The 21,713-nt window shown below is 53.6% G+C and overlaps 1 protein-coding gene across 1 annotated transcript in view; it reads left to right on the top strand.

The window, feature by feature from the left end:
* LOC146797202 (ceramide kinase-like) overlaps positions 1-21,713 on the top strand; it is a 269,453-nt gene that overhangs the window by 209,065 nt on the left and 38,675 nt on the right. Inside the window, exons 7-8 of the mRNA XM_085629912.1 lie at positions 6,033-6,107; positions 13,828-13,980. Of these exons, the coding sequence (XP_085486038.1) occupies positions 6,033-6,107; positions 13,828-13,980 (228 nt within the window). The remainder of the gene's footprint in view (positions 1-6,032; positions 6,108-13,827; positions 13,981-21,713) is intronic.

Raw genomic sequence — 21,713 nt, 5'->3', positions numbered from 1 at the left:
GGTGGAGAGGTTTAACAAAACCTTGAAGGGCATGATCAGAAGTCTGCCTGAAAGCCTGCGGAGGAAATGGGACGTCCTCCTACCCTGTTTACTTTTTTCCTACCGGGAAGTGCCACAGAAGGGAGTGGGCTTTAGCCCCTTCGAGCTTCTGTATGGGCACCCTGTACGTGGACCTCTCAACCTGGTGAGAGACGGATGGGAAAGAACTCCCAGAAAGCTTCCCCAGGATGTGGTGAGCTACATGCTGGCCTTCCGGAGCCAAATGGCTAAGTTGTGGAAGCAAGCTTCTGACAACTTGGAAGCCAGCCAAGCAGTGATGAAGGCGTGGTATGACCACAACGCTCACCCGGTGGAGTTGGAGCCTGGCCAGAAGGTGTGGGTGATCGAACCGGGAGAGCTTAGTGCCCTCCAGGATCGCTGGTCAGGACCCTTTGAGGTGTTGGAGAAGAAGGGTAAGGCTACCTACTTGGTGGACCTGAAGACCCCTCGTCAGCCCCTGCGGGTGCTGCATGCTAACCGCCTCAAACCCCACCACGAGAGGCCCGAAGTCATCTTGATGATGGTGACTGACGGAGGAGAGGACGTGGAAAGCGAGCCTCTCCCCGATTTGTTTGCGTCTCAAGAGAAGGATGGGTCGGTGGAGGGAGTGATTCTCTCCCCATCTCTAACTCCTGAACAGCAGGAGGACTGTCGCCAGGTCCTGGGGCAGTACTCTTCGTTGTTCTCCCTTGTCCCGGGTAGGACTCACCTGTGCGTCCATGACGTGGACACAGGAGACAGCCCACCTGTGAAGTCCAAGATCTACCGGATGTCAGACAAGGTGAAGGCCAGCATTCATAGTGAAGTCACTAAGATGCTGGAGCTAGGAGTGATCGAACCTTCTAGCAGCCCCTGGTCCAGTCCGGTGGTGTTAGTACCAAAAGCTGCACCACCGGGTGCCCAACCAGAACTGAGGTTCTGTGTGGACTACCGGGGACTGAATTCAGTGACCAAAACTGATGCTCATCCGATCCCGAGGGCGGATGAATTGATTGACCGGCTGGGAGCTGCCCAATATCTAAGTACCTTTGACCTTACTTCTGGGTACTGGCAGATCTCTTTGACTGATGGAGCAAGGGAAAGGTCAGCCTTCTCCACGCCCAATGGCCACTACCAGTTCTGTGTGATGCCCTTTGGGCTCAAGAACGCACCTGCCACGTTTCAGCGCCTGGTAAACCAGATCCTCACCGGAATGGAGAGTTTCTCTGCTGCTTATCTGGATGACATAGCCGTCTTCAGTAACAGCTGGGAGGATCACTTGCGTCACCTGCAAACTGTTCTCCAGGCCCTGAGACAAGCTGGATTGACGATCAAGGCCAGCAAGTGCCAGATCGGGCAGGGGTCGGTAGTGTACCTTGGACACTTGGTGGGTAGGGGAGTGGTGCAACCCCTCCAGGCGAAGATCGAGGCCATCATGGCCTGGGAACCCCCCAAGACACAGACTGAGGTCCGAGCATTTTTGGGCCTCACGGGATACTACCGCCGCTTCGTGAAGGGGTACGGTACCATCGTAGCCCCCCTCACGGAGCTCACGTCCAAGAAACAACCTCGACGGGTAGTCTGGACGGAGGCTTGTCAGCAAGCCTTTGAGAGATTGAAGAAAGCCATGTGCGAGGCCCCGGTCTTAAGGGCCCCAGACTTTTCCAAGGAGTTCATTGTCCAGACAGATGCATCAGAACATGGCATTGGGGCAGTGTTATCGCAACTCAACGAAGAGGGTCTGGATCAACCCGTGGTCTTCCTATCCCGGAGACTACTTCCCAGGGAACAGAAGTGGAGTGCAATAGAGCGTGAAGCCTTTGCAGTGGTATGGGCTCTGAAGAAGTTGCGGCCATACCTGTTTGGCTCGCACTTCCTAGTTCAGACCGACCACAGACCCCTTCGTTGGCTGATGCAAATGAAGGGGGAGAATCCCAAGTTGTTGAGGTGGTCTATTTCCCTACAGGGGATGGACTTTCAGGTGGAACATCGGCCTGGAGTGGACCACGCCAATGCAGACGGTCTCTCAAGGTATTTCCGCCTTAGTGATGAGAACTCCCAAGGGGTTGGGTAGCTCTCCCCACTTTCAGCTGGGGGGGACGCGTGTTAGACCTGTCAGCCCTTTGGGTGGTCCCTCCTCATCATTATTTATTTTGTCCCACTTTTGCCTCAAACCCTGTTTGAATTTTTCCTTTTTGGGAACCACCAGACTTTTTAGTGTTGCTGCAGATTCAGGGAGCCATTTTACCTACCCCTGAAACTTCTGTCTGAGGGCCTGAAGCACAAAATGGTGGCCACCTGTGACATCACCAGCATCCACTGGAACCTACCAGCACCTTCCAGAACATTCCAGAACCCTGTGACAGTTGGAGGCGGTTTAGAATGTTGGGAAGCTAAGAGAGAGAGTTGGCAGTTGGAGCTGGCAGTTGGCACCTGACTGGTGAGGAGTGAGCAGCAAAAACGTGAAGGAGGAAGGAGTGAAGCAGCAGGGGTGGAAACTTGTGCCTGGAGTGGGGTCCATAAACCCACCCTTGATACTAGTCCCTACTGACGGAGCCCAGCCTAGAGCCCTGTGTGGGAAGAAGTCAGAAAAACCATCCTGAGGACCTGGACAGCAGGAACAGGCCTTAGAAACAAGAGAACAGCAAGATCCTGACCTGGAAGCTGGTTTCCCTGAAGTCCGACGTCGAGTAGCCTAAGACCTGGAGCCCGAGGTGGAGAAGCGGCGCTGACTGGAAAAGCAGACGTCGTACCCGGAGCCGCCAGAGGTCGAGAGAGGGCGCCGTCAGAGGTCGTGAGGAATACCAGAGGTCGAGGAGGAAGTCACCCGAGGTCGAGTGAGCGGCGTCATCGGAGGAGTGAAGTCCACCCTCCGGAGTCGTCGGAGACCGAGGTGAAGGGTAACGGAGGTCGGGAGTGAGGATCGCACTCCGGAGTCGCCGGAACCTGTGAGAATCGTGCCGGAGGTCGGGAGTGGAGGTCGCACTCCGGAGTCGCCGGAAACCTGTGAGGAGCACCGGAGGTCGGGAGTGAGGATCGCACTCCGGAGCCGCCGGAAGTCGACATCGAGGCAAGGCCGGCCGACGTCATCGAAGCCGAGGTCGCCATCGGACCGGAGCCGCCCGAAGTCGACATCGAGTAAAGACTGCCCGACGCCATCGAATCGGAGGTCGAGATCGAACCGAGGCCGCCGACATCGAGACCGGAGCCGCCTGCCGGCGTCGTCAAAGAACTGACATTGTGCCGAGGCCGCCGACATCGAACCGGAACCGCCTCACGGCATCGACACGACTCCAGCGGCGTCGGAGCATCAGAAAAAGGGCAGTAAGTGGAGTAGAGGGCGCCTTAGGCCCTGTGGAGACCTGAGAGACTGCTCTAAGGTGCCAGGGGTGAACTGGGACTAATCTAGAGAGGTTGTGTGGAGAGAGAGAGCCAGGTCTCTGGTATTTCCCCCCTTTATCTACCTCAGTTTAGGCCTCAGCCTTGACCAAGCCAGGGAGTAGACACCCTCAAGCCTTCCACATCCCCACAAGCTGTGCCTGGGCCAAATCAGCCCTTAGGAATTCAAAAGTGATCTGATTCCATGAGTGTCACTGTCAGCTTTTAAGTATTTATTAGGGGCATTGTATTTATTGTATTTAACCTATTTATTGTTCCACTGTATTTATTGGTCCACAGTATTTATTGATGCACAATATTTATTGGTTTACAGTATTTATTGCCTCAGAATATTTAATTGTCTGTATGTATTGCACTTGTATTTATGCCTTCTTTATTTATGATCACCCCTATTTATTGAATCATTAAGCCAGTATTTATTTGACCTGCACTTTCTAAAAGTTTGTATATTGTGATTGTTATTTATTTTCTCCAATCAGCAACTAAGAGAAAAAGCAGATAAAGAAAGATATTTTCATAATTTTTACGGTGTAGAGTCGTTTTTGGAACGGATGCACGCATGGTTATTGTTTGGGTATGTTGTATGCTTAGCACGGAGCCTGATTCCTGACCACTCGAGCCAAGCTACCACAGTGTGTCCGGAAGACCACCACCACCACCCCTTCTAGTGTGGGAGTGGTTTTCCAACATACGTGCTCTAGGCACTGTGTCTAGTCAAGTCGTGGTTCTTATACCACTTTATTTGTATATGGTCTGGTCCCCCCCTGGGGCCCATTGTATATTGTGCTATTTACTGTCGTTTTAGAACTGTTTTATTGTGTATCTTGGACTCTAATCTCATAAAGAGATTAGTAGAGAGTGTTTAGAAATAAATACATATATTTTATATATACCTTGTGTGGTTGTCCTTTCATTTAGTGATTCAAGAGATTATAAGGTAAAACAAGCTGCTTTACATTCCTTCAAGACTTAGCCTGAAGGCTGCTCTCCATAGCTACCACTAGGATAGCTTTCAATAAAGGTTGTCTTTAACCTATCATCAATAAGGGGTTGTTTGGACTGATACAAAGTGCCCACTAGAACTAGTGACAGCATATACCAGGCCAACTTCTCACAGCGTTGCCCAGGTTGCAGTACTGGTTTTGATGCACCAGGCACAATGCACAGGATGTTGCACAGGTTTTTATGCGCAGCTCACACTGCACAGGTTGCTGTAAATATCACGATTGTCAGGTTGCACTGCACTGGATGCTACGTACGTCACGATCCACAGGTTTCAGTGCACAGGATGTTGTGCAGGTTTCGATGCCCGGTTTGTGATGCATAGGGCGCAGTGCACTGGTTGCTGCACATAGGATGTTGCACACTTCATGATGTGCAGGTGATGTTGTACAGGTTTTGGTGCATGGGTTGTGATGCACAGGGCACAGTGCACTGGTTACTAAACACATCATGTTGCACAGGTCGCAGTGCACAGGATGTTGTACAGGTTTTGATGCCCGGGTTGTGATACACAAGGCGCAGTGCACAGGATGGTGCACACTTCATGATGCTCAGGTTGCAGCGCACTGATGGTGTAAACGTCACAATGCACAGGTTTTATTGTAGAGGTTGCAGTGCACAGGATGTTGCACAGGTCGCAGAGCACTGGTTGCTGCACACGTCACGATGCGCAGGTCACAGTGCACTGGTTACTGCACACGTCACGACGCACAGGGCACAGTGCACTGGTTGCTGTACACGTCACGATACGCAGGGGGCAGTGCACTGGTTGCTGCACAGGGTGCAGTGCACTGGTTGCTGTGCACATCACGGTGCGCAGGTCGCAGTGCACTGGTTGCTGCACATGTCACGAAGCGCAGGTCGCAGTGCACTGGTTGCTGTACATGTCACGAAGCGCAGTGCACTGGTTGCTGTACATGTCACGATGCGCAGTGCACTGGTTGCTGTACATGTCACGATGCACAGTGCACTGGTTGCTGCACATGTCACGAAGCGCAGTGCACTGGTTGCTGCACATGTCACGAAGCGCAGTGCACTGGTTGCTGTACATGTCACGATGCGCAGTGCACTGGTTGCTGCACACGTCACGAAGCGCTGGTCGCAGTGCACTGGTTGCTGCACATGTCACGAAGCGCAGGTCGCAGTGCACTGGTTGCTATACATGTCACGAAGCGCAGTGCACTGGTTGCTGTACATGTCACGATGCGCAGTGCACTGGTTGCTGTACATGTCACGGTGCGCAGTGCACTGGTTGCTGTACACGTCACGAAGCGCAGGTCGCACTGCACTGGTTGCTGCACACGTCACGACGCACAGGGCACAGTGCACTGGTTGCTGTACACGTCACGATACGCAGTGCACTGGTTGCTGCACATGTCACGAAGCGCAGTGCACTGGTTGCTGCACATGTCATGAAGCGCAGTGCACTGGTTGCTGTACACGTCACGATACGCAGTGCACTGGTTGCTGCACATGTCATGAAGCGCAGTGCACTGGTTGCTGTACACGTCACGAAGCGCAGTGCACTGGTTGCTGCACACGTCACGAAGCGCAGGTCGCAGTGCAGGGGCGCCACAGGCTCGTACTCACCCACTGCACCTTTCTGTCCTCAGGGTCCACTGACTGCATCTGCTTCGCCACCGTCGGAATCAACGACCCCACCACTTCGGCGCTTCACATCATTATAGGTATGAGGGGGTGGGTGGGGTGGGTGTTGTTAGGGTCTCTGGGGGGAGCTCTTGTCCGTGGGTTGGGCCCTCACAAACCTCCTCTTCGAGGGACAACTGGGGCGGCTGCATCAGGCCGAGTGTCCAGTCAGCTGCCATGTCAAGGTGAGGGAGCCACACAGGGTTTGTTTTACAGAGTCAACCTCCCGACTAAGGGACGTCCCGTGAACTTATGGACTAGTGCAGAGCCCTGGGACCCGCTCCTGGGGGTGACCTCAGCTCTGTGCCCTCTCCTGGGGGTGACCTCAGCTCTGTGCCCTCTCCTGGGGGTGACCTCAGCTCTGTGCCCTCTCCTGGGGGTGACCTCAGCTCTGTGCCCTCTCCTGGGGGTGACCTCAGCTCTGTGCCCTCTCCTGGGGGTGACCTCAGCTCTGTGCCCTCTCCTGGGGGTGACCTCAGCTCTGCACTGTGTGCCCTCTCCTGGGGGTGACCTCAGCTCTGCACTGTGTGCCCTCTCCTGGGGGTGACCTCAGCTCTGTACTCTGTGCCCTCTCCTGGGGGTGACCTCGGCTCTGTACTCTGTGCCCTCTCCTGGGTGTGACCCTGGCTCTGTACTCTGTGCCCTCTCCTGGGGGTGACCTCAGCTCTGTACTCTGTGCCCTCTCCTGGGGGTGACCTCGGCTCTGTACTCTGTGCCCGCTCCTGGGTGTGACCCTGGCTCTGCACTGTGCGCCCTCTCCTGGGGGTGACCTCAGCTCTGTACTCTGTGCCCTCTCCTGGGGGTGACCTCAGCTCTGCACTGTGTGCCCTCTCCTGGGGGTGACCTCAGCTCTGTACTCTGTGCCCTCTCCTGGGGGTGACCTCGGCTCTGTACTCTGTGCCCTCTCCTGGGGGTGACCTCAGCTCTGCACTGTGTGCCCTCTCCTGGGGGTGACCTCAGCTCTGTACTCTGTGCCCTCTCCTGGGGGTGACCTCAGCTCTGTTTTCTGTGCCCTCTCCTGGGGGTGACCTCAGCTCTGTACTCAGTGCCGTCTCCTGGGGGTGACCTCAGCTCTGTACTCTGTGCCCGCTCCTGGGTGTGACCCTGGCTCCGTACTCTGTGCCCTCTCCTGGGGGTGACCTCGGCTCTGTACTCTGTGCCCTCTCCTGGGGGTGACCTCAGCTCTGCACTGTGTGCCCTCTCCTGGGGGTGACATCAGCTCTGTACTCTGTTCCCTCTCCTGGGTGTGACCCTGGCTCTGTACTCTGTGCCCTCTCCTGGGGGTGACCTCAGCTCTGCACTGTGTGCCCTCTCCTGGGGGTGACCTCAGCTCTGTACTCTGTGCCCTCTCCTGGGGGTGACATCAGCTCTGTACTCTGTTCCCTCTCCTGGGTGTGACCCTGGCTCTGTACTCTGTGCCCTCTCCTGGGGGTGACCTCAGGTCTGTACTCTGTGCCCTCTCCTGGGGGTGACCTCAGCTCTGTACTCTGTGCCCTCTCCTGGGGGTGACCTCAGCTCTGTACTCTGTGCCCTCTCCTGGGGGTGACCTCAGCTCTGTACTCTGTGCCCTCTCCTGGGGGTGACCTCGGCTCTGTACTCTGTGCCCTCTCCTGGGGGTGACCTCGGCTCTGTACTCTGTGCCCTCTCCTGGGGGTGACCTCAGCTCTGCACTGTGTGCCCTCTCCTGGGGGTGACCTCAGCTCTGTACTCTGTGCCCTCTCCTGGGGGTGACCTCAGCTCTGTACTCTGTGCCCTCTCCTGGGGGTGACCTCAGCTCTGTACTCAGTGCCGTCTCCTGGGGGTGACCTCAGCTCTGTACTCTGTGACCGCTCCTGGGTGTGACCCTGGCTCTGTACTCTGTGCCCTCTCCTGGGGGTGACCTCAGCTCTGTACTCTGTGACCTCTCCTGGGGGTGACCTCAGCTCTGCACTGTGTGCCCTCTCCTGGGGGTGACCTCAGCTCTGTACTCTGTGCCCTCTCCTGGGGGTGACCTCAGCTCTGTTTTCTGTGCCCTCTCCTGGGGGTGACCTCAGCTCTGTACTCAGTGCCGTCTCCTGGGGGTGACCTCAGCTCTGTACTCTGTGCCCGCTCCTGGGTGTGACCCTGGCTCCGTACTCTGTGCCCTCTCCTGGGGGTGACCTCAGCGCTGTACCCGCTCCTGGGTGTGACCCTGCCTCTGCACTGTGTGCCCTCTCCTGGGGGTGACCTCAGCTCTGTACTCTGTGCCCTCTCCTGGGGGTGACCTCAGCTCTGTACTCTGTGCCCTCTCCTGGGGGTGACCTCAGCTCTGTACTCAGTGCCGTCTCCTGGGGGTGACCTCAGCTCTGTACTCTGTGCCCGCTCCTGGGTGTGACCCTGGCTCCGTACTCTGTGCCCTCTCCTGGGGGTGACCTCAGCTCTGTACCCGCTCCTGGGTGTGACCCTGCCTCTGCACTGTGTGCCCTCTCCTGGGGGTGACCTCAGCTCTGTACTCTGTGCCCTCTCCTGGGGGTGACCTCGGCTCTGTACCCGCTCCTGGGTGTGACCCTGGCTCCGTACTCTGTGCCCTCTCCTGGGGGTGACCTCAGCTCTGTACTCTGTGCCCTTTCCTGGGGGTGACCTCGGCTCTGTACTCTGTGCCCTCTCCTGGGTGTGACCTTGGCTCTGTACTCTGTGCCCTCTCCTGGGGGTGACCTCAGCTCTGTACTCTGTGACCTCTCCTGGGGGTGACCTCAGCTCTGCACTGTGTGCCCTCTCCTGGGGGTGACCTCAGCTCTGTACTCTGTGACCTCTCCTGGGGGTGACCTCAGCTCTGTACTCTGTGCCCTCTCCTGGGGGTGACCTCAGCTCTGTACTCTGTGCCCTCTCCTGGGGGTGACCTCGGCTCTGTACTCTGTGCCCGCTCCTGGGTGTGACCCTGGCTCTGCACTGTGTGCCCTCTCCTGGGGGTGACCTCAGCTCTGTACTCTGTGCCCTCTCCTGGGGGTGACCTCGGCTCTGTACTCTGTGCCCTCTCCTGGGTGTGACCCTGGCTCTGTACTCTGTGCCCTCTCCTGGGGGTGACCTCAGCTCTGCACTGTGTGCCCTCTCCTGGGGGCGACCTCAGCTCTGCACTGTGTGCCCTCTCCTGGGGGTGACCTCAGCTCTGTACTCTGTGCCCTCTCCAGCCACTGAACCCGGCTGTGAACTCTGTGCCCTCTCCTAGCAGTGACCCCGGCTGTGACCTCTGCCCTCGCCTGGCAGTGACCCTGTCTGTGACCTCTGTCCTCTCCTGGCAGTGACTCCGGCTGTGACCTTTGTCCTCTCCTGGCTGTGATCCTAGGTCTGCACAATGTGCCTTCTCCTGGCAGTGACCCCGTCTGTCCCACCCCAGCTGTGCCCCTGACTCTCAGTGTGACCTCTGGTAAGCCCTTAGCTCAGGGTATCTCTGTCCCACCCAGCTATGCCCCTGACTCCGTGTGACCTCAGGTAAGCCCTTAGCTCTGGGTATCTCTGTCCCACCCCAGCTATGCCCCTGACTCTCTGTTTGACCTCAGGTAAGGCCCTTAGCTCTGGGTATCTCAGTCCCACCCCAGCTATGCCCCTGACTCTCTGCTTGACCTCAGGTAAGACCCTTAGCTCTGGGTATCTCAGTCCCACCCCAGCTATGCCCCTGACTCTCTGTTTGACCTCAGGTAAGCCCTTAGCTCTGGGTATCTCAGTGTCACCTCAGCTATGCCCCGGACTCTCAGTGTGACCTCAGGTAAGCCCTTAGCTCAGGGTATCTCTGTCCCACCCCAGCTATGCCCCTGACTTTGTGTGACCTCAGGTAAGGCCCTTAGCTCTGGGTATCTCAGTCCCACCCCAGCTATGCCCCTGACTCTCTGCTTGACCTCAGGTAAGACCCTTAGCTCTGGGTATCTCAGTCCCACCCCAGCTATGCCCCTGACTCTCTGCTTGACCTCAGGTAAGCCCTTAGCTCTGGGTATCTCAGTGTCACCTCAGCTATGCCCCGGACTCTCAGTGTGACCTCAGGTAAGCCCTTAGCTCAGGGTATCTCTGTCCCACCCCAGCTATGCCCCTGACTTTGTGTGACCTCAGGTAAGCCCTTAGCTCTCGGTATCTCTGTCCCACCCCAGCTATGCCCCTGACTCTCTGTTTGACCTCAGGTAAGGCCCTTAGCTCTGGGTATCTCTGCCCCACCCCAGCGATGCCCCTGACTGTCTGTGTGACCTCAGGTAAGGCCATAAGTTCTGGGTATCTCAATCCCACCCCAGCTATGCCCCTGACTCTGTGTGTGACCTCAGGTAAGACCCTTAGCTCTGGGTATCTCTGTCCCACCCCAGCTATGCCCCTGACTCCGTGTGACCTCAGGTAAGACCCTTAGCTCTGGGTATCTCAGTCTCATCCCAGCTATGCCCCTGACTCTCTGTTTGACCTCAGGTAAGGCCCTTAGCTCTGGGCATCTCTGCACCACTCCAGCTATGCCCCTGACTCTCTGTGTGACCTCAGGTAAGGCCCTTAGCTCTGGGTATCTCTGTCCCACCCCAGGTATGCCCCTGACTCCGTGTGACCTCAGGTAAGCCCTTAGCTCTGAGTATCTCTGTCCCACCCCAGCTATGCCCCTGACTCAGTGTGACCTCAGGTAAGACCCTTAGCTCTGGGTATTTCTGTCCCACCCCAGCTATGCCCCTGACTATCTGGGTGACCGCAGGTAAGGCCCTTAGCTCTGGGTATCTCTGTCCCACCCCAGCTATGCCCCTGACTCTGTTTGACCTCAGGTAAGGCCCTTAGCTCTGGGTATCTCTGTCCCACCCAAGCTATGCCCCTGACTCTCTTTGTGACCTCAGGTAAGCCCTTAGCTCTGGGTATCTCTGTCCCACCCCAGCGATGCCCCTGATACTCTGTGTGACCTCAGGTAAGACCCTTAGCTCTGGGTATCTCTGTCCCACCCCAGCTATGCCCCTGACTCCGTGTGACCTCAGGTAAGCCCTTAGCTCTGGGTATCTCAGTCTCACCCCAGCTATGCCCCTGACTCCGTGTGACCTCAGGTAAGCCCTTAGCTCAGGGTATCTCAGTGTCACCTCAGCTATGCCCCTGACTCTGTGTGACCTCAGGTAAGGCCCTTTGCTCTGGGTTTCTCAGTGTCACCCTAGATATGCCCCTGACTCTATGTGTGACATCAGGTAAGGCCCTTAGCTCTGGGTATCTCCGTCCCACCCCAGCTATGCCTCTGACTCTCTGTGTGACCTCATGTAAGGCCCTTTGCTCTGGGTATCTCGGTCTCACCCCAGCTATGCCCCTGACTCTCTGTGTGACCTCAGGTAAGGCCCTTAGCTCTGGGTATCTCAGTGTCACCCCAGCTATGCCCCTGACCCTCTGTGTGACCTCAGGTAAGGCCCTTAGATCAGGGTATCTCAGTATCACCCCAGCTATGCCCCTGACTGTCTGTGTGACCTCAGGTAACCCCTCAGCTCTGGGTATCTCTGCCCCACCCCAGCTATGCCCCTGACTCTCTGTGTGACCTCAGGTAAGGCCCTTAGCTCTGGGTATCTCTGTCCCACCCCAGCTATGCCCCGGACTCTGTGTGACCGCAGGTAAGGCCCTTAGCTCTGGGTAGCTCTGCCCCACCCCAGCGATGCCCCTGACTGTCTGTGTGACCTCAGGTAAGGCCCTTAGCTCTGGGTATCTCTGTCCCACCCCAGCGATGCCCCTGACTGTCTGTGTGACCTCAGGTAAGGCCCTTAGCTCTGGGTATCTCTGTCCCACCCCAGCTATGCCCCTGACTCTCTGGGTGACCTCAGGTAAGACCCTTAGTTCTGGGTATGTCAGTCTCACCCCAGCTATGCCCCAGACTCTGTGTGACCTCAGGCAAGCCATAAGCTCTGGGTATCTCAATCCCACCCCAGCTATGCCCCTGACTCTCTGTGTGACCTCAGGCAAGCCATAAGCTCTGGGTATCTCTGTCCCACCCCAGCGATGCCCCTGACTGTCTGTGTGACCTCAGGTAAGGCCCTTAGCTCTGGGTATCTCTGTCCCACCCCAGCGATGCCCCTGACTCTGTGTGTGACCTCAGGAAAGACCCTTAGCTCTGGGTACCTCAGTCTCATCCCAGCTATGCCCCTGACTCTCTGTTTGACCTCAGGTAAGGCCCTTAGCTCTGGGCATCTCTGCACCACTCCAGCTATGCCCCTGACTCTCTGTGTGACCTCAGGTAAGACCCTTAGCTCTGGGTATCTCTGTCCCACCCCAGGTATGCCCCTGACTCCGTGTGACCTCAGGTAAGCCCTTAGCTCTGGGTATCTCTGTCCCACCCCAGCTATGCCCCTGACTCCGTGTGACCTCAGGTAAGCCCTTAGCTCTGGGTATCTCAGTCTCACTCCAGCCATGCCTCTGACTCTCTGTGTGACCTCAGGTAAGCCCTTAGCTCAGGGTATCTCAGTGTCACCTCAGCTATGCCCCTGACTCTGTGTGACCTCAGGTAAGGCCCTTAGCTCTGGGTTTCTCAGTGTCACCCCAGCTATGCCCCTGACTCTCAGTGTGACATCAGGTAAGGCCCTTTGCTCTGGGTATTTCTGCCCCACCCCAGCTATGCCCCTGACTCTCTGTGTGACCTCAGGTAAGGCCCTTAGCTCTGGGTATCTCAGTGTCACCCCAGCTATGCCCCAGACTCTCTGTGTGACCTCAGGTAAGGCCCTTAGCTCTGGGTATCTCTGTCCCACCCCAGCTATGCCCCTGACTCTGTGTGACCTCAGGTAAGGCCCTTAGCTCTGGGTATCTCTGTCCCACCCCAGCGATGTCCCTGACTCTCTTTGTGACCTCAGGTAAGACCCTTAGCTCTGGGTATCTCTGTCCCACCCCAGCTATGCCCCTGACTATCTGGGTGACCGCAGGTAAGGCCCTTAGCTCTGGGTATCTCTGTCCCACCCCAGCTATGCCCCTGACTCTGTTTGACCTCAGGTAAGGCCCTTAGCTCTGGGTATCTCTGTCCCACCCCAGCTATGCCCCTGACTCTTTGTGACCTCAGGTAAGACCCTTAGCTCTGGGTATCTCGGTGTCACCTCAGCTATGCCCCTGATTCTCTGTGTGACCTCAGGTAAGACCATTAGCTCTGGGTATCTCTGTCCCACCCCAGCTATGCCCCTGACTCCGTGTGACCTCAGGTAAGGCCCTTAGCTCTGGGTATCTCAGTCTCACCCCAGCTATGCCCCTGACTCCGTGTGACCTCAGGTAAGCCCTTAGCTCAGGGTATCTCAGTCTCACCCCAGCTATGCCCCTGACTCTGTGTGACCTCAGGTAAGACCCTTAGCTCTGGGTATCTCTGCCCCACCCCAGCTATGCCCCTGACTCTCTGTGTCACATCAGGTAAGGCCCTTAGCTCTGGGTATCTCAGTCCCACCCCAGCTATGCCCCTGACTCCGTGTGACCTCAGGTAAGCCCTTAGCTCTGGGTATCTCTGTCCCACCCCAGCTATTCCCCTGACCCTCTGTGCGACCTCAGGTAAGTCCTTAGCTCTGGTTATCTCTGTATCACACCAGCTATGCCCCTGACTCTCAGTGTGACATCAGGTAAGCCCTTAGCTCTAGGTATCTCTGTCCCACCCCAGCTATGCCCCTGACTCTCTGTGTGATCTCAGGTAAGCCCTTAGCTCCGGGTATTTCAAATTTACCCCAGCTATGCCCCTGACTCTCTCTGTGACCTCGGGTAAGTCCCCTCTTGCTGGGTATCTTGGTGGACCCTAGGGGTGCTCTTGACTCTGTGACCTCAGGTGAGCAGTCACGTCCCTCTGCTCTGCACCCTCAGGTGACTCTCAGCCCCTGGACGTCTGTGCTGTTCACCATCAGGACACTCTGGTGAAATACTCGGTCTCCCTGACCGGCTACGGGTTCTACGGAGACGTGCTCCAGGAGAGTGACCGGCACCGGTGGATGGGCCCCTTCAGATACAACTATGCAGGTAACCGGGACCCCAGGCGCTCTTCCTTAGGCCTGAAAAACGCAAATCTATCGGTGTCTCTATTTACAACCATGTTTCCATTTTGGGTGAAAACTCCCATTTCCAGCGGGATCTCGGGCGGGGGGTTTGATCAAGAGCAAAATATTTCTCCCTCGCTTTTTGCAACAAGTTTCCAGCAGGCCCCAGACCTAACCCAGCAGCTGTAACCCTGTGTCTTTTTATTGATAGTCTACAATAATATAGTTTACTTGCACGACAGCACTTCTCATTTATGTATTTGGAATTATTTTTAGCACTGATGCAACCTCTAATCACATACACATATATGAACACGCTATTAACCTTTGTACTCAAGAGTAACTATGGGTGCAGGTGACCGTTGACTTATGTTCATTATGTTCCACACACGTTTTTTGGTTCTGCAGAAAAAGCTTCCTGCGAGGCTAAGATTATATATAGTAGACACTAACTTTTTAGGTCTCGCACCTAGCGTTGCAGTGCTCAACACTGCTTGTGCAGCGCGAGACCTCTTGTACGGGGTTCTGGAAAGTGCGTGTGGCCAGGCTTTTGCCGGCTGCCATTGGCTTTAGGTTTTTTTTTTTTTAAAAGGCACGCAATTGGGCAAAGGTGTGCGCATGTCCCTCGCCCCTCTGTGGTGCGTGCGCACCACTGGTTTTGATACCCCGCTCCTCTGTGGTGCGCGCGCACCACTGGTTTAAATCACGCTGTTCACCTTGTTTACAAAGCAAGAACACGCTCCGAAAAGTCGCTTCAGTTTGTTGCCGAGGCGTATAAGCTCTTGGCACCCTCGGAATGAGCTCCAGAATGAGCTTGTGTTCAAACCGAAAGGACTGCTTTGAAAAAGTGCTGGTTCTAGTCCCTTGTGGAGAAGCAGATGCATCGACGGTGCGGGCGAAAAATGGGGACAGACAGATAAGCGTCCTTCAGGTCCAGACGGACCAACCAATCCCCTTGCTTCAGGAGGTCCGCCAAAAGATGGATGCCCTCCATCTTGAAGTGCTTGTAAGTCATGTAATGATTGAAGTCTTTTAAATTGAGTACCAACCTGTAACCTCCGCCTTTCTTCTGCACTAGAAAAATATTGCTGCAGAAACCGCGAGGGCCCTCGTCGCAAGGCGCTATCGCGTGTTTCTGCAGCAATCCTTCGATTTCGGAATCTATAAAATCGCACTCTAGTCGGGAAAAAGAAAGCTGTCTGGGCCGATGGACCTGATAGGGAGTCTGGAAAAAGTCTAGATGGAAACCCTGAACTTTTGCAAAAACCCAGGCATCCTGTGATAGTTGAACCCAATTGTGATAAAAATATTGAATACGTCCCCCCAAGGGTAGAAGGAATAAATCCGGGGCACTCACCTGTAGATTGGGTGTTTTGGAATCCTCCCCGATAGGATCCTCTATTAAAGCGTCGCTTGTTGAAGCGCTGCCTTGTGGGGTAGAAGGTACCTCCGCGGGTAGAGTCCCACTCTCCCCTGCCGCGACCGAAGTCTCCTCGTTGAGGACCTTGTGAAAACTGATGGCCAAATAAGCGTCCCCGGCCTCGTCCGGTCGAAAACCCCAGCCTGAAAGACACGTTTTATTCCTGACTGCGCCTTTTCCAAGGTCGTGAACGTGCCCACATATTTGGCCACATCCTTGATGAAATGGTCCCCAAAAAGGTTTCCGTCCGCCAAAGGTCCAGGTTCTGCCACTGCCAACTCAGTTAGGTTAGAGTCCATGCGCATGAGTATGGATTTGCACCGTTCCGTGGAAATGGCGCAGTTGGAATTATCCAAAAGACATATGGCTCGCTGGGTCCAGCCCGCCAACACATGGGAATCTATGGTGCTCCCCGATTCTTGTGCATCCAAAGGCATCTCCAACATCTTGGCCAGAGGGCCAACAACATCTAAAAGCTTATCCTGGCACCCTCGCCAGGCGCGATCTATACCTTTCTTTGGGTCCTTTGCAAACTTTTTTAGAAAAGTCAGAAGGCTGGCGTCTATTTCAGGGTTTTCTGCCACTTTGTCCGAGATGTCTGGTCGGGGGCATTCAGAGCGCAGTCTGTTGCGCACCTCCTTATAGAAACTTTTGTGGAGATTTTCAGGCAAGTACGCCGCCACCTCGGGGGCGGGCAGACAATCCAATGACCTGGGATGAACAATGTCAGCGGGGTTAAACGTAAAAGGAGTAGGGGTTGTCTGTGGAACTTCCACATTCTTGGCCTTCCTCGTTCTCTTCTTAGGAGGGGAATCATCTGGGGTATCAGAGTCGGTCGTACTGGGATCGGTATCCTGAACCTTATCTTTCTCAGCATCAGGGCGAGGAAGTGAAGAGTAAGAGGCAGAGTGGGGCCAAGGCTTAGGCTGTGAGCCTTCTGGGGGACAGTGAAGCCATGACGCTTCGCAAACTTTTCAAGTTGTTTGGTTATAGGTTTCAACGCAGTAGCTAGCGCCTGCTGCACAGTTCCCGGAACTGCTTTCTCCAGGGCCTTGTTGACCGACTCTTGGACCGAGGCGTCCAGGGCCTCAACAATGTTCTCTTCAATGGAAGGGGTACCCACTTCCTCCTCATATAAGGTGTCATCCTCCTCATAATGGACCCAATTTTCCATTGCTGATCCAAATTTGTAAATGTATCTGCTCATAAGGCCAATAGTAAGGAGGAGTAAAGGGGGAAGCCAACCCACAGCACCAACAGAACAGGTACCTAGCTCCGCAGCAAAGCTGTATCCCAATTCTTACAGCCCTCAGGGCGTAGTGGAGCCAAAGAGCCAAAGTTGTCCAAGGAGGTGTGCTCCCTCCAGGCCCAGATCGTTTTTGCAGCCAGCCAGGCGTAGGGCAGTGCTCAATGGTGAAATCCCAGGGTGGAATGACCAAAAACGAAAGAAAAACGGAAGAAAACGGGCAGTATCGACATGCGTAGCCCAATCCTATCAAAATATAACCCAATTGGACTACACACATGGAAACATGACGAAAAGTGAAAGTAGAGTAACATGACGGGCTCCAAGCGCACCGGCTGATGAGGGGAGCCTTCGCGCTATTTTTTAATATATATACACACCGCCGTAGGCGGAGCGGTACCCAAAACTCTTGCCGCTTGATTTGGCCAAGCGCTCGTAGCGCTAAACAACAACAAAGACAAAGCGGGCAGCCCGCCCGGAAAGCTCACTGTCCCCAGCGTGATGCACGTGCACCGAACGACTCGCACAAGCCCTCTTGAGCCGCCTGTCATTCAACTCAATCGTTGCTCCCAGCAGGAGCCTCCCAGCGCCTCGGGGGGGGGGGGGGCTTCCGGTGTTGATGGCTCTTATGGGGCATTGCAGGATGTGATGTAATACATGCATCATGGGAAATGTAGTTTTTTGTTTACGTAATACAAGTTTTCATTGGCTGCTGTGAGTAGCAATAAATAGAAAGAGAAGCATAATACGAAGCCTCCGGTCCTGCAATAGAATCAGAGAGGCGCCGGCAGCCTAGCAGCAGGTAAGTGTGTTTATGATATTCACCTACCCCCACAATTAACCCCCTTTCCCCGCCCACCACTTGTTAGAAAGCGAGCTGCTCTTGTATGAATCTCACAATTTAAGTCTGGCTGGGCAGCGACGCTGTCCGCAGGACCTCTTGCTTGCAGTATACAGAGTGTGATCGATCAGCCTCTTCGAGCATTGGTTTATTATCAGCTTCTTTCAGTAACTGGCTCAGGCGATTGCCAATTACACTGTAGATCATCCTACAGGATAATTCCTCTCTCGTTGCCATGTTGTTGGTAGTTTTTGTCATTTCACATCCTGTGGACCGCTTGCATTGCCGCACATTTGGGACTATTTTAAATCTAAAAGCCACACTCCATCTCGTTTTGGTGTATTCTTTTTTTGTCTGGTATAATTATTGTATACAGAAAATCCTTTTTAAAACTGTAGTTAGCGAAGACACTTTTTTTAACAATCCCAGAGCATATAGGAATAGAGCATCGCGGGAAGGGAAGTTGGCGGACTGTTTCCGCTGCTGAGATGTCCCCTCCCACTTCTCCCTGAGAGCCCGTACCGGCCGCTCCCGTTGTCCGCCTGAACTTGGACAGCTGAATGCCGCGGGAATGGAGTTGAATGGACTTGAAGTCTACGGATTCAAATGAGATGGAGTAGCGGAGAGAAATTACAGCACGTAAAAAAAGGGGGGAAAGAAACTCAAAGAGGAGGTAAAGCGAGGTACGGCCGGACGTGCTCACCTGCGCTTCGTTTCTGCTTTTGGTTACCTGGCTGATGTGTTGTGTTGCCGAGGTCAGCTGCGCGGTGTTTGGAGCCCGCGCAGCGTGTTGGTCCGGAGTCTACTCTGTGGTCCCACCGGTATTGTCCCCTCGACACTCTTTTAGCGTGCTCAGGACCCGTGTATGCAGCTACGCAGAAGGAAGCTGCCAACCCAGGTATCTGCCCGTTTTCCTTGGGGGAGAGTATTCGTATTCTAAAGCAGTGGCGCCGCCAAGAACGACCCGCCGAGGAAGGGCGGGAGCTCCAGTAAGGACTGTAGCTGCTGCTGACGCTCTACCTTCAGCAGCCAGATCAAGCTTGTCCAGGTTAGATGAGTCTTCTACCTGTTTGGGGGCTGGTTTTGGGGTTATTCTCGAGGTGAACTATTCAAGGAAACAAGCTATTGTGCCCTCTAGTCCCCAGGTGGGCAAGCCTTTGCTTAAGCTCTTACGATCTGGAAGGGTAACCGCTTTACTTCGCTCTCACAGCACAGACATGGAAGTACCCACTGACCAAATGGTCGACGTTCTAAATACTGCAGTTACAGAGCCGTCAACAAGCTGTAATCTCTCCCCTGGGGATTCTACTGTCGGTACTAGTTGCGGCAACTCTCTGGCTAATCTGGAAAACTCTCTATCGGCAGATTTGGGTATGCAAAGCTCAGCCTGCCCTCAAGAGTGTACAGCATTATCTATGGAAGCTAGTGGAAATTTAACAACGCCACCTGCGCAACCTAGCACTGAACCGGCTCATTCACCGCTGCAGCCAATGATGGACTCTGAGTGTGAGAATTTTGTGTTATCTTGTAATGGAGCTCGGCAAGAGAACGTCTCAAGCTGCTTAATTTCATTGAGCGATAATCCCATCCATGGAAAGGGGGGGACAACTGGGAGTTACATTAAAGAACTGGAACTCGACCCACACAGCGCTGCTAAAAACCCAGCGTCCTTGAACTCTCCTCAACACTTAGATAAACAGGAGATACCTAACTATAATAAAGTTACCTTGGAGAAATGGGAATTTCAGAAGGGAAAAAACCATAAGCAAGCTAGGTCTGGGAAAGGTGGCAGAGGTCGAGGGGGGTCGGGCGGCGCTAACACCAAGGCTCATTTATCGGAGGCAATGGAACGGCTGAAGGGAGGTACAAATACCACAAAAATGAGCCCAGAGCCGAGCCCCCTGCGTAAATAGGTCTCTACAAAGGGGGAAGTTAGATCAATCATCTCCAGATTATCTAACTCAGGCTTACCCGGTCCCCCTATGGCCACAGATGTCACTCCTACATTAGATCACTCAGAAGCGGCGCATCTGCCAATTGATACTCCTAAGTTTCCGCAGGCCCCTGTATTAACCAATGCTTCTATCTTGAGGGCGATGACATCGGGAGGTCTCCAGAATAACCCGCTTAATTTGTTGGGATCAGAAGTCGCCCCTGAGACTGTAATGGTCCCAATAGCGGGGACCAGCCAATCAAGGTCACCTAAGGACCCGGTGTGCAGAGGGGTTATTGAAGCTACAGGGATGGAGAAGAATTCTGATTGTCATCGTCTGGATAAAAATCAGGAGGACGAGCCCTCTATGTTCGGAATTATGCAGGCACTTAAAATTCAAAGAGCTGAGGCTCAGAAACACTACAATCAGGCCAGGGCTGACAGCATCGAAATCAAAAATTCGCTGGCTGAGGTCACCTCCAAGGTCTCCCAATTAATGTCTGAGGTTTCTGAACTTCAAAACAGGGTGGCCTCGGTAGAAGAGTACAACACATCAACTAAGAAACAAGTTAGCATTAACGAGTCACAGCTTGCCGACGCCCAATCTAAAATAGAAGACTTGGAAAATCGGCAGAGGCGCCCGAATCTGAGAGTCTTTGGTGTTCCGGAGGGCAATGAAGGTTCAGACCCTCGGGCATTTATTGTTAGTCTTTTTCGGAAGGCATTCCCAGACCTGGACGATTGGGACATGGACACACAAATCCAAAGAGCGCATAGGCTGCCTCCTTTTCTTTCACGAGATGCCCAAGCAAAAAGAAATTCTGCTAGGCCTATATTGGTGTTTCTTGGGAATTTTCTGTTACGACAGGCTATTTTTTTTAAAGCACGTCGCACAGCTCCTGTAAAAGTGGGCTCTATCTCAATTTTCGTTCGTTCTGATTTTTCAAAGTCTACTATGGAAAGGCGGTGGCTTCTCCGGCAACTTATTGATCCTTTTAAATCTGTATGCTCGCAGGTTATGCTACAGGAGCCCGCACGTTTGAAAATTGTTAAAGATGGTCATACGTACTTTTTTTTCAATGTGCTGGAAGCAAGAAAGGCTCTTTGCAAGTGGCAACAGGTAGCAAAGCCTGATTCATAACCTTTCTGTGGTTATTCTTTGATAGTGTGACTCTCCCCTTGTTTAAATATTGTGGTATTCTACTATTACCATCAAAAGTTTAGCACCTATCTCCGTAGGCATGCACACGGGTTATAGTTTGGTTGGAGCGGTTCGGGGGTGGCGGGGTAAGACGGGTTCTCGTGGGAGGTGAGGGTGAGGCATTCTCTTTTTGCTGTCATTAAGGACAGCTAAATAGGGGGTTGATTCCTTTCCATGGTGACTGGGTGGGCCAGAAGAGTTAGATGGGTTGGTGGGGGGAGGTGGGGGTTAAAGGGTCACATCACATTTGAAAATGCTATGAAACTTTGTTTGCAATTCTTATATGTCAATTTATGTATAGATGGGTATGGCACACCAAGATTTAAACTGAATTTACACCATGTCAAGCATTAAAATTATGTCTTGGAATGTTTGCGGGCTGAACCAAGCCAACAAAAGACGCCTTATTTCGGAAGAGTTGAAGGTTTTTAAGCCAGACCTTGTTGGCCTTGTGGAAACGCACGTGGCCTTTAAAGATAGAAGCTATCTGAAACAGCTTGGCTATGAGTTAATTATTTGTACGTCACAGTCGGTCTCTATTAGGGGGGTAGCTTTGTTGAAGGCTAAACAGCTTAGGGCTAAAACTATACGCACCCTGGCTGATTCTAAAGGAAGATGGGTGGTAGCCCAGCTCTCTATACATAATCATAATATGACAATTTGTACAATTTACGGCCCGAACACTGACTGCCCTGATATTTTTCTTCAACTTAGCTCGGAATTACTAGACTGGTCAAATGATCTTATAGTGATGGGCGACATGAATTGCATATTAGATAAGGTAATAGATACTACAAATCTAAAAGCGAGGAGCAGAATGGTTCAGGTGAGGGCAGCGATTCAAGAAATGTTATATCTTCATCAACTGGAAGATGCTTGGAGAATCCTACATCCCTCACTCCCAGGGTTTACTTTCTTTTCACATCCGCACAAACACTACTCCCGTTTAGATATGATTTTTGTTAAAAATAATCTGTTGGAGAATTCTAATATGGTGGTATGCCCCAAGATCACTTCGGATCACAATCCGGTTATGCTTACTTTGATTATTGACCTTAATAAGGGCAATCAAAGT

The sequence above is a fragment of the Triturus cristatus genome, chromosome 10 (genome assembly GCF_964204655.1).
Source record: "Triturus cristatus chromosome 10, aTriCri1.1, whole genome shotgun sequence".
Classification (NCBI taxonomy): Eukaryota; Metazoa; Chordata; class Amphibia; order Caudata; family Salamandridae; genus Triturus; species Triturus cristatus.
This window is presented reverse-complemented; position numbering and strand designations above follow the sequence as displayed.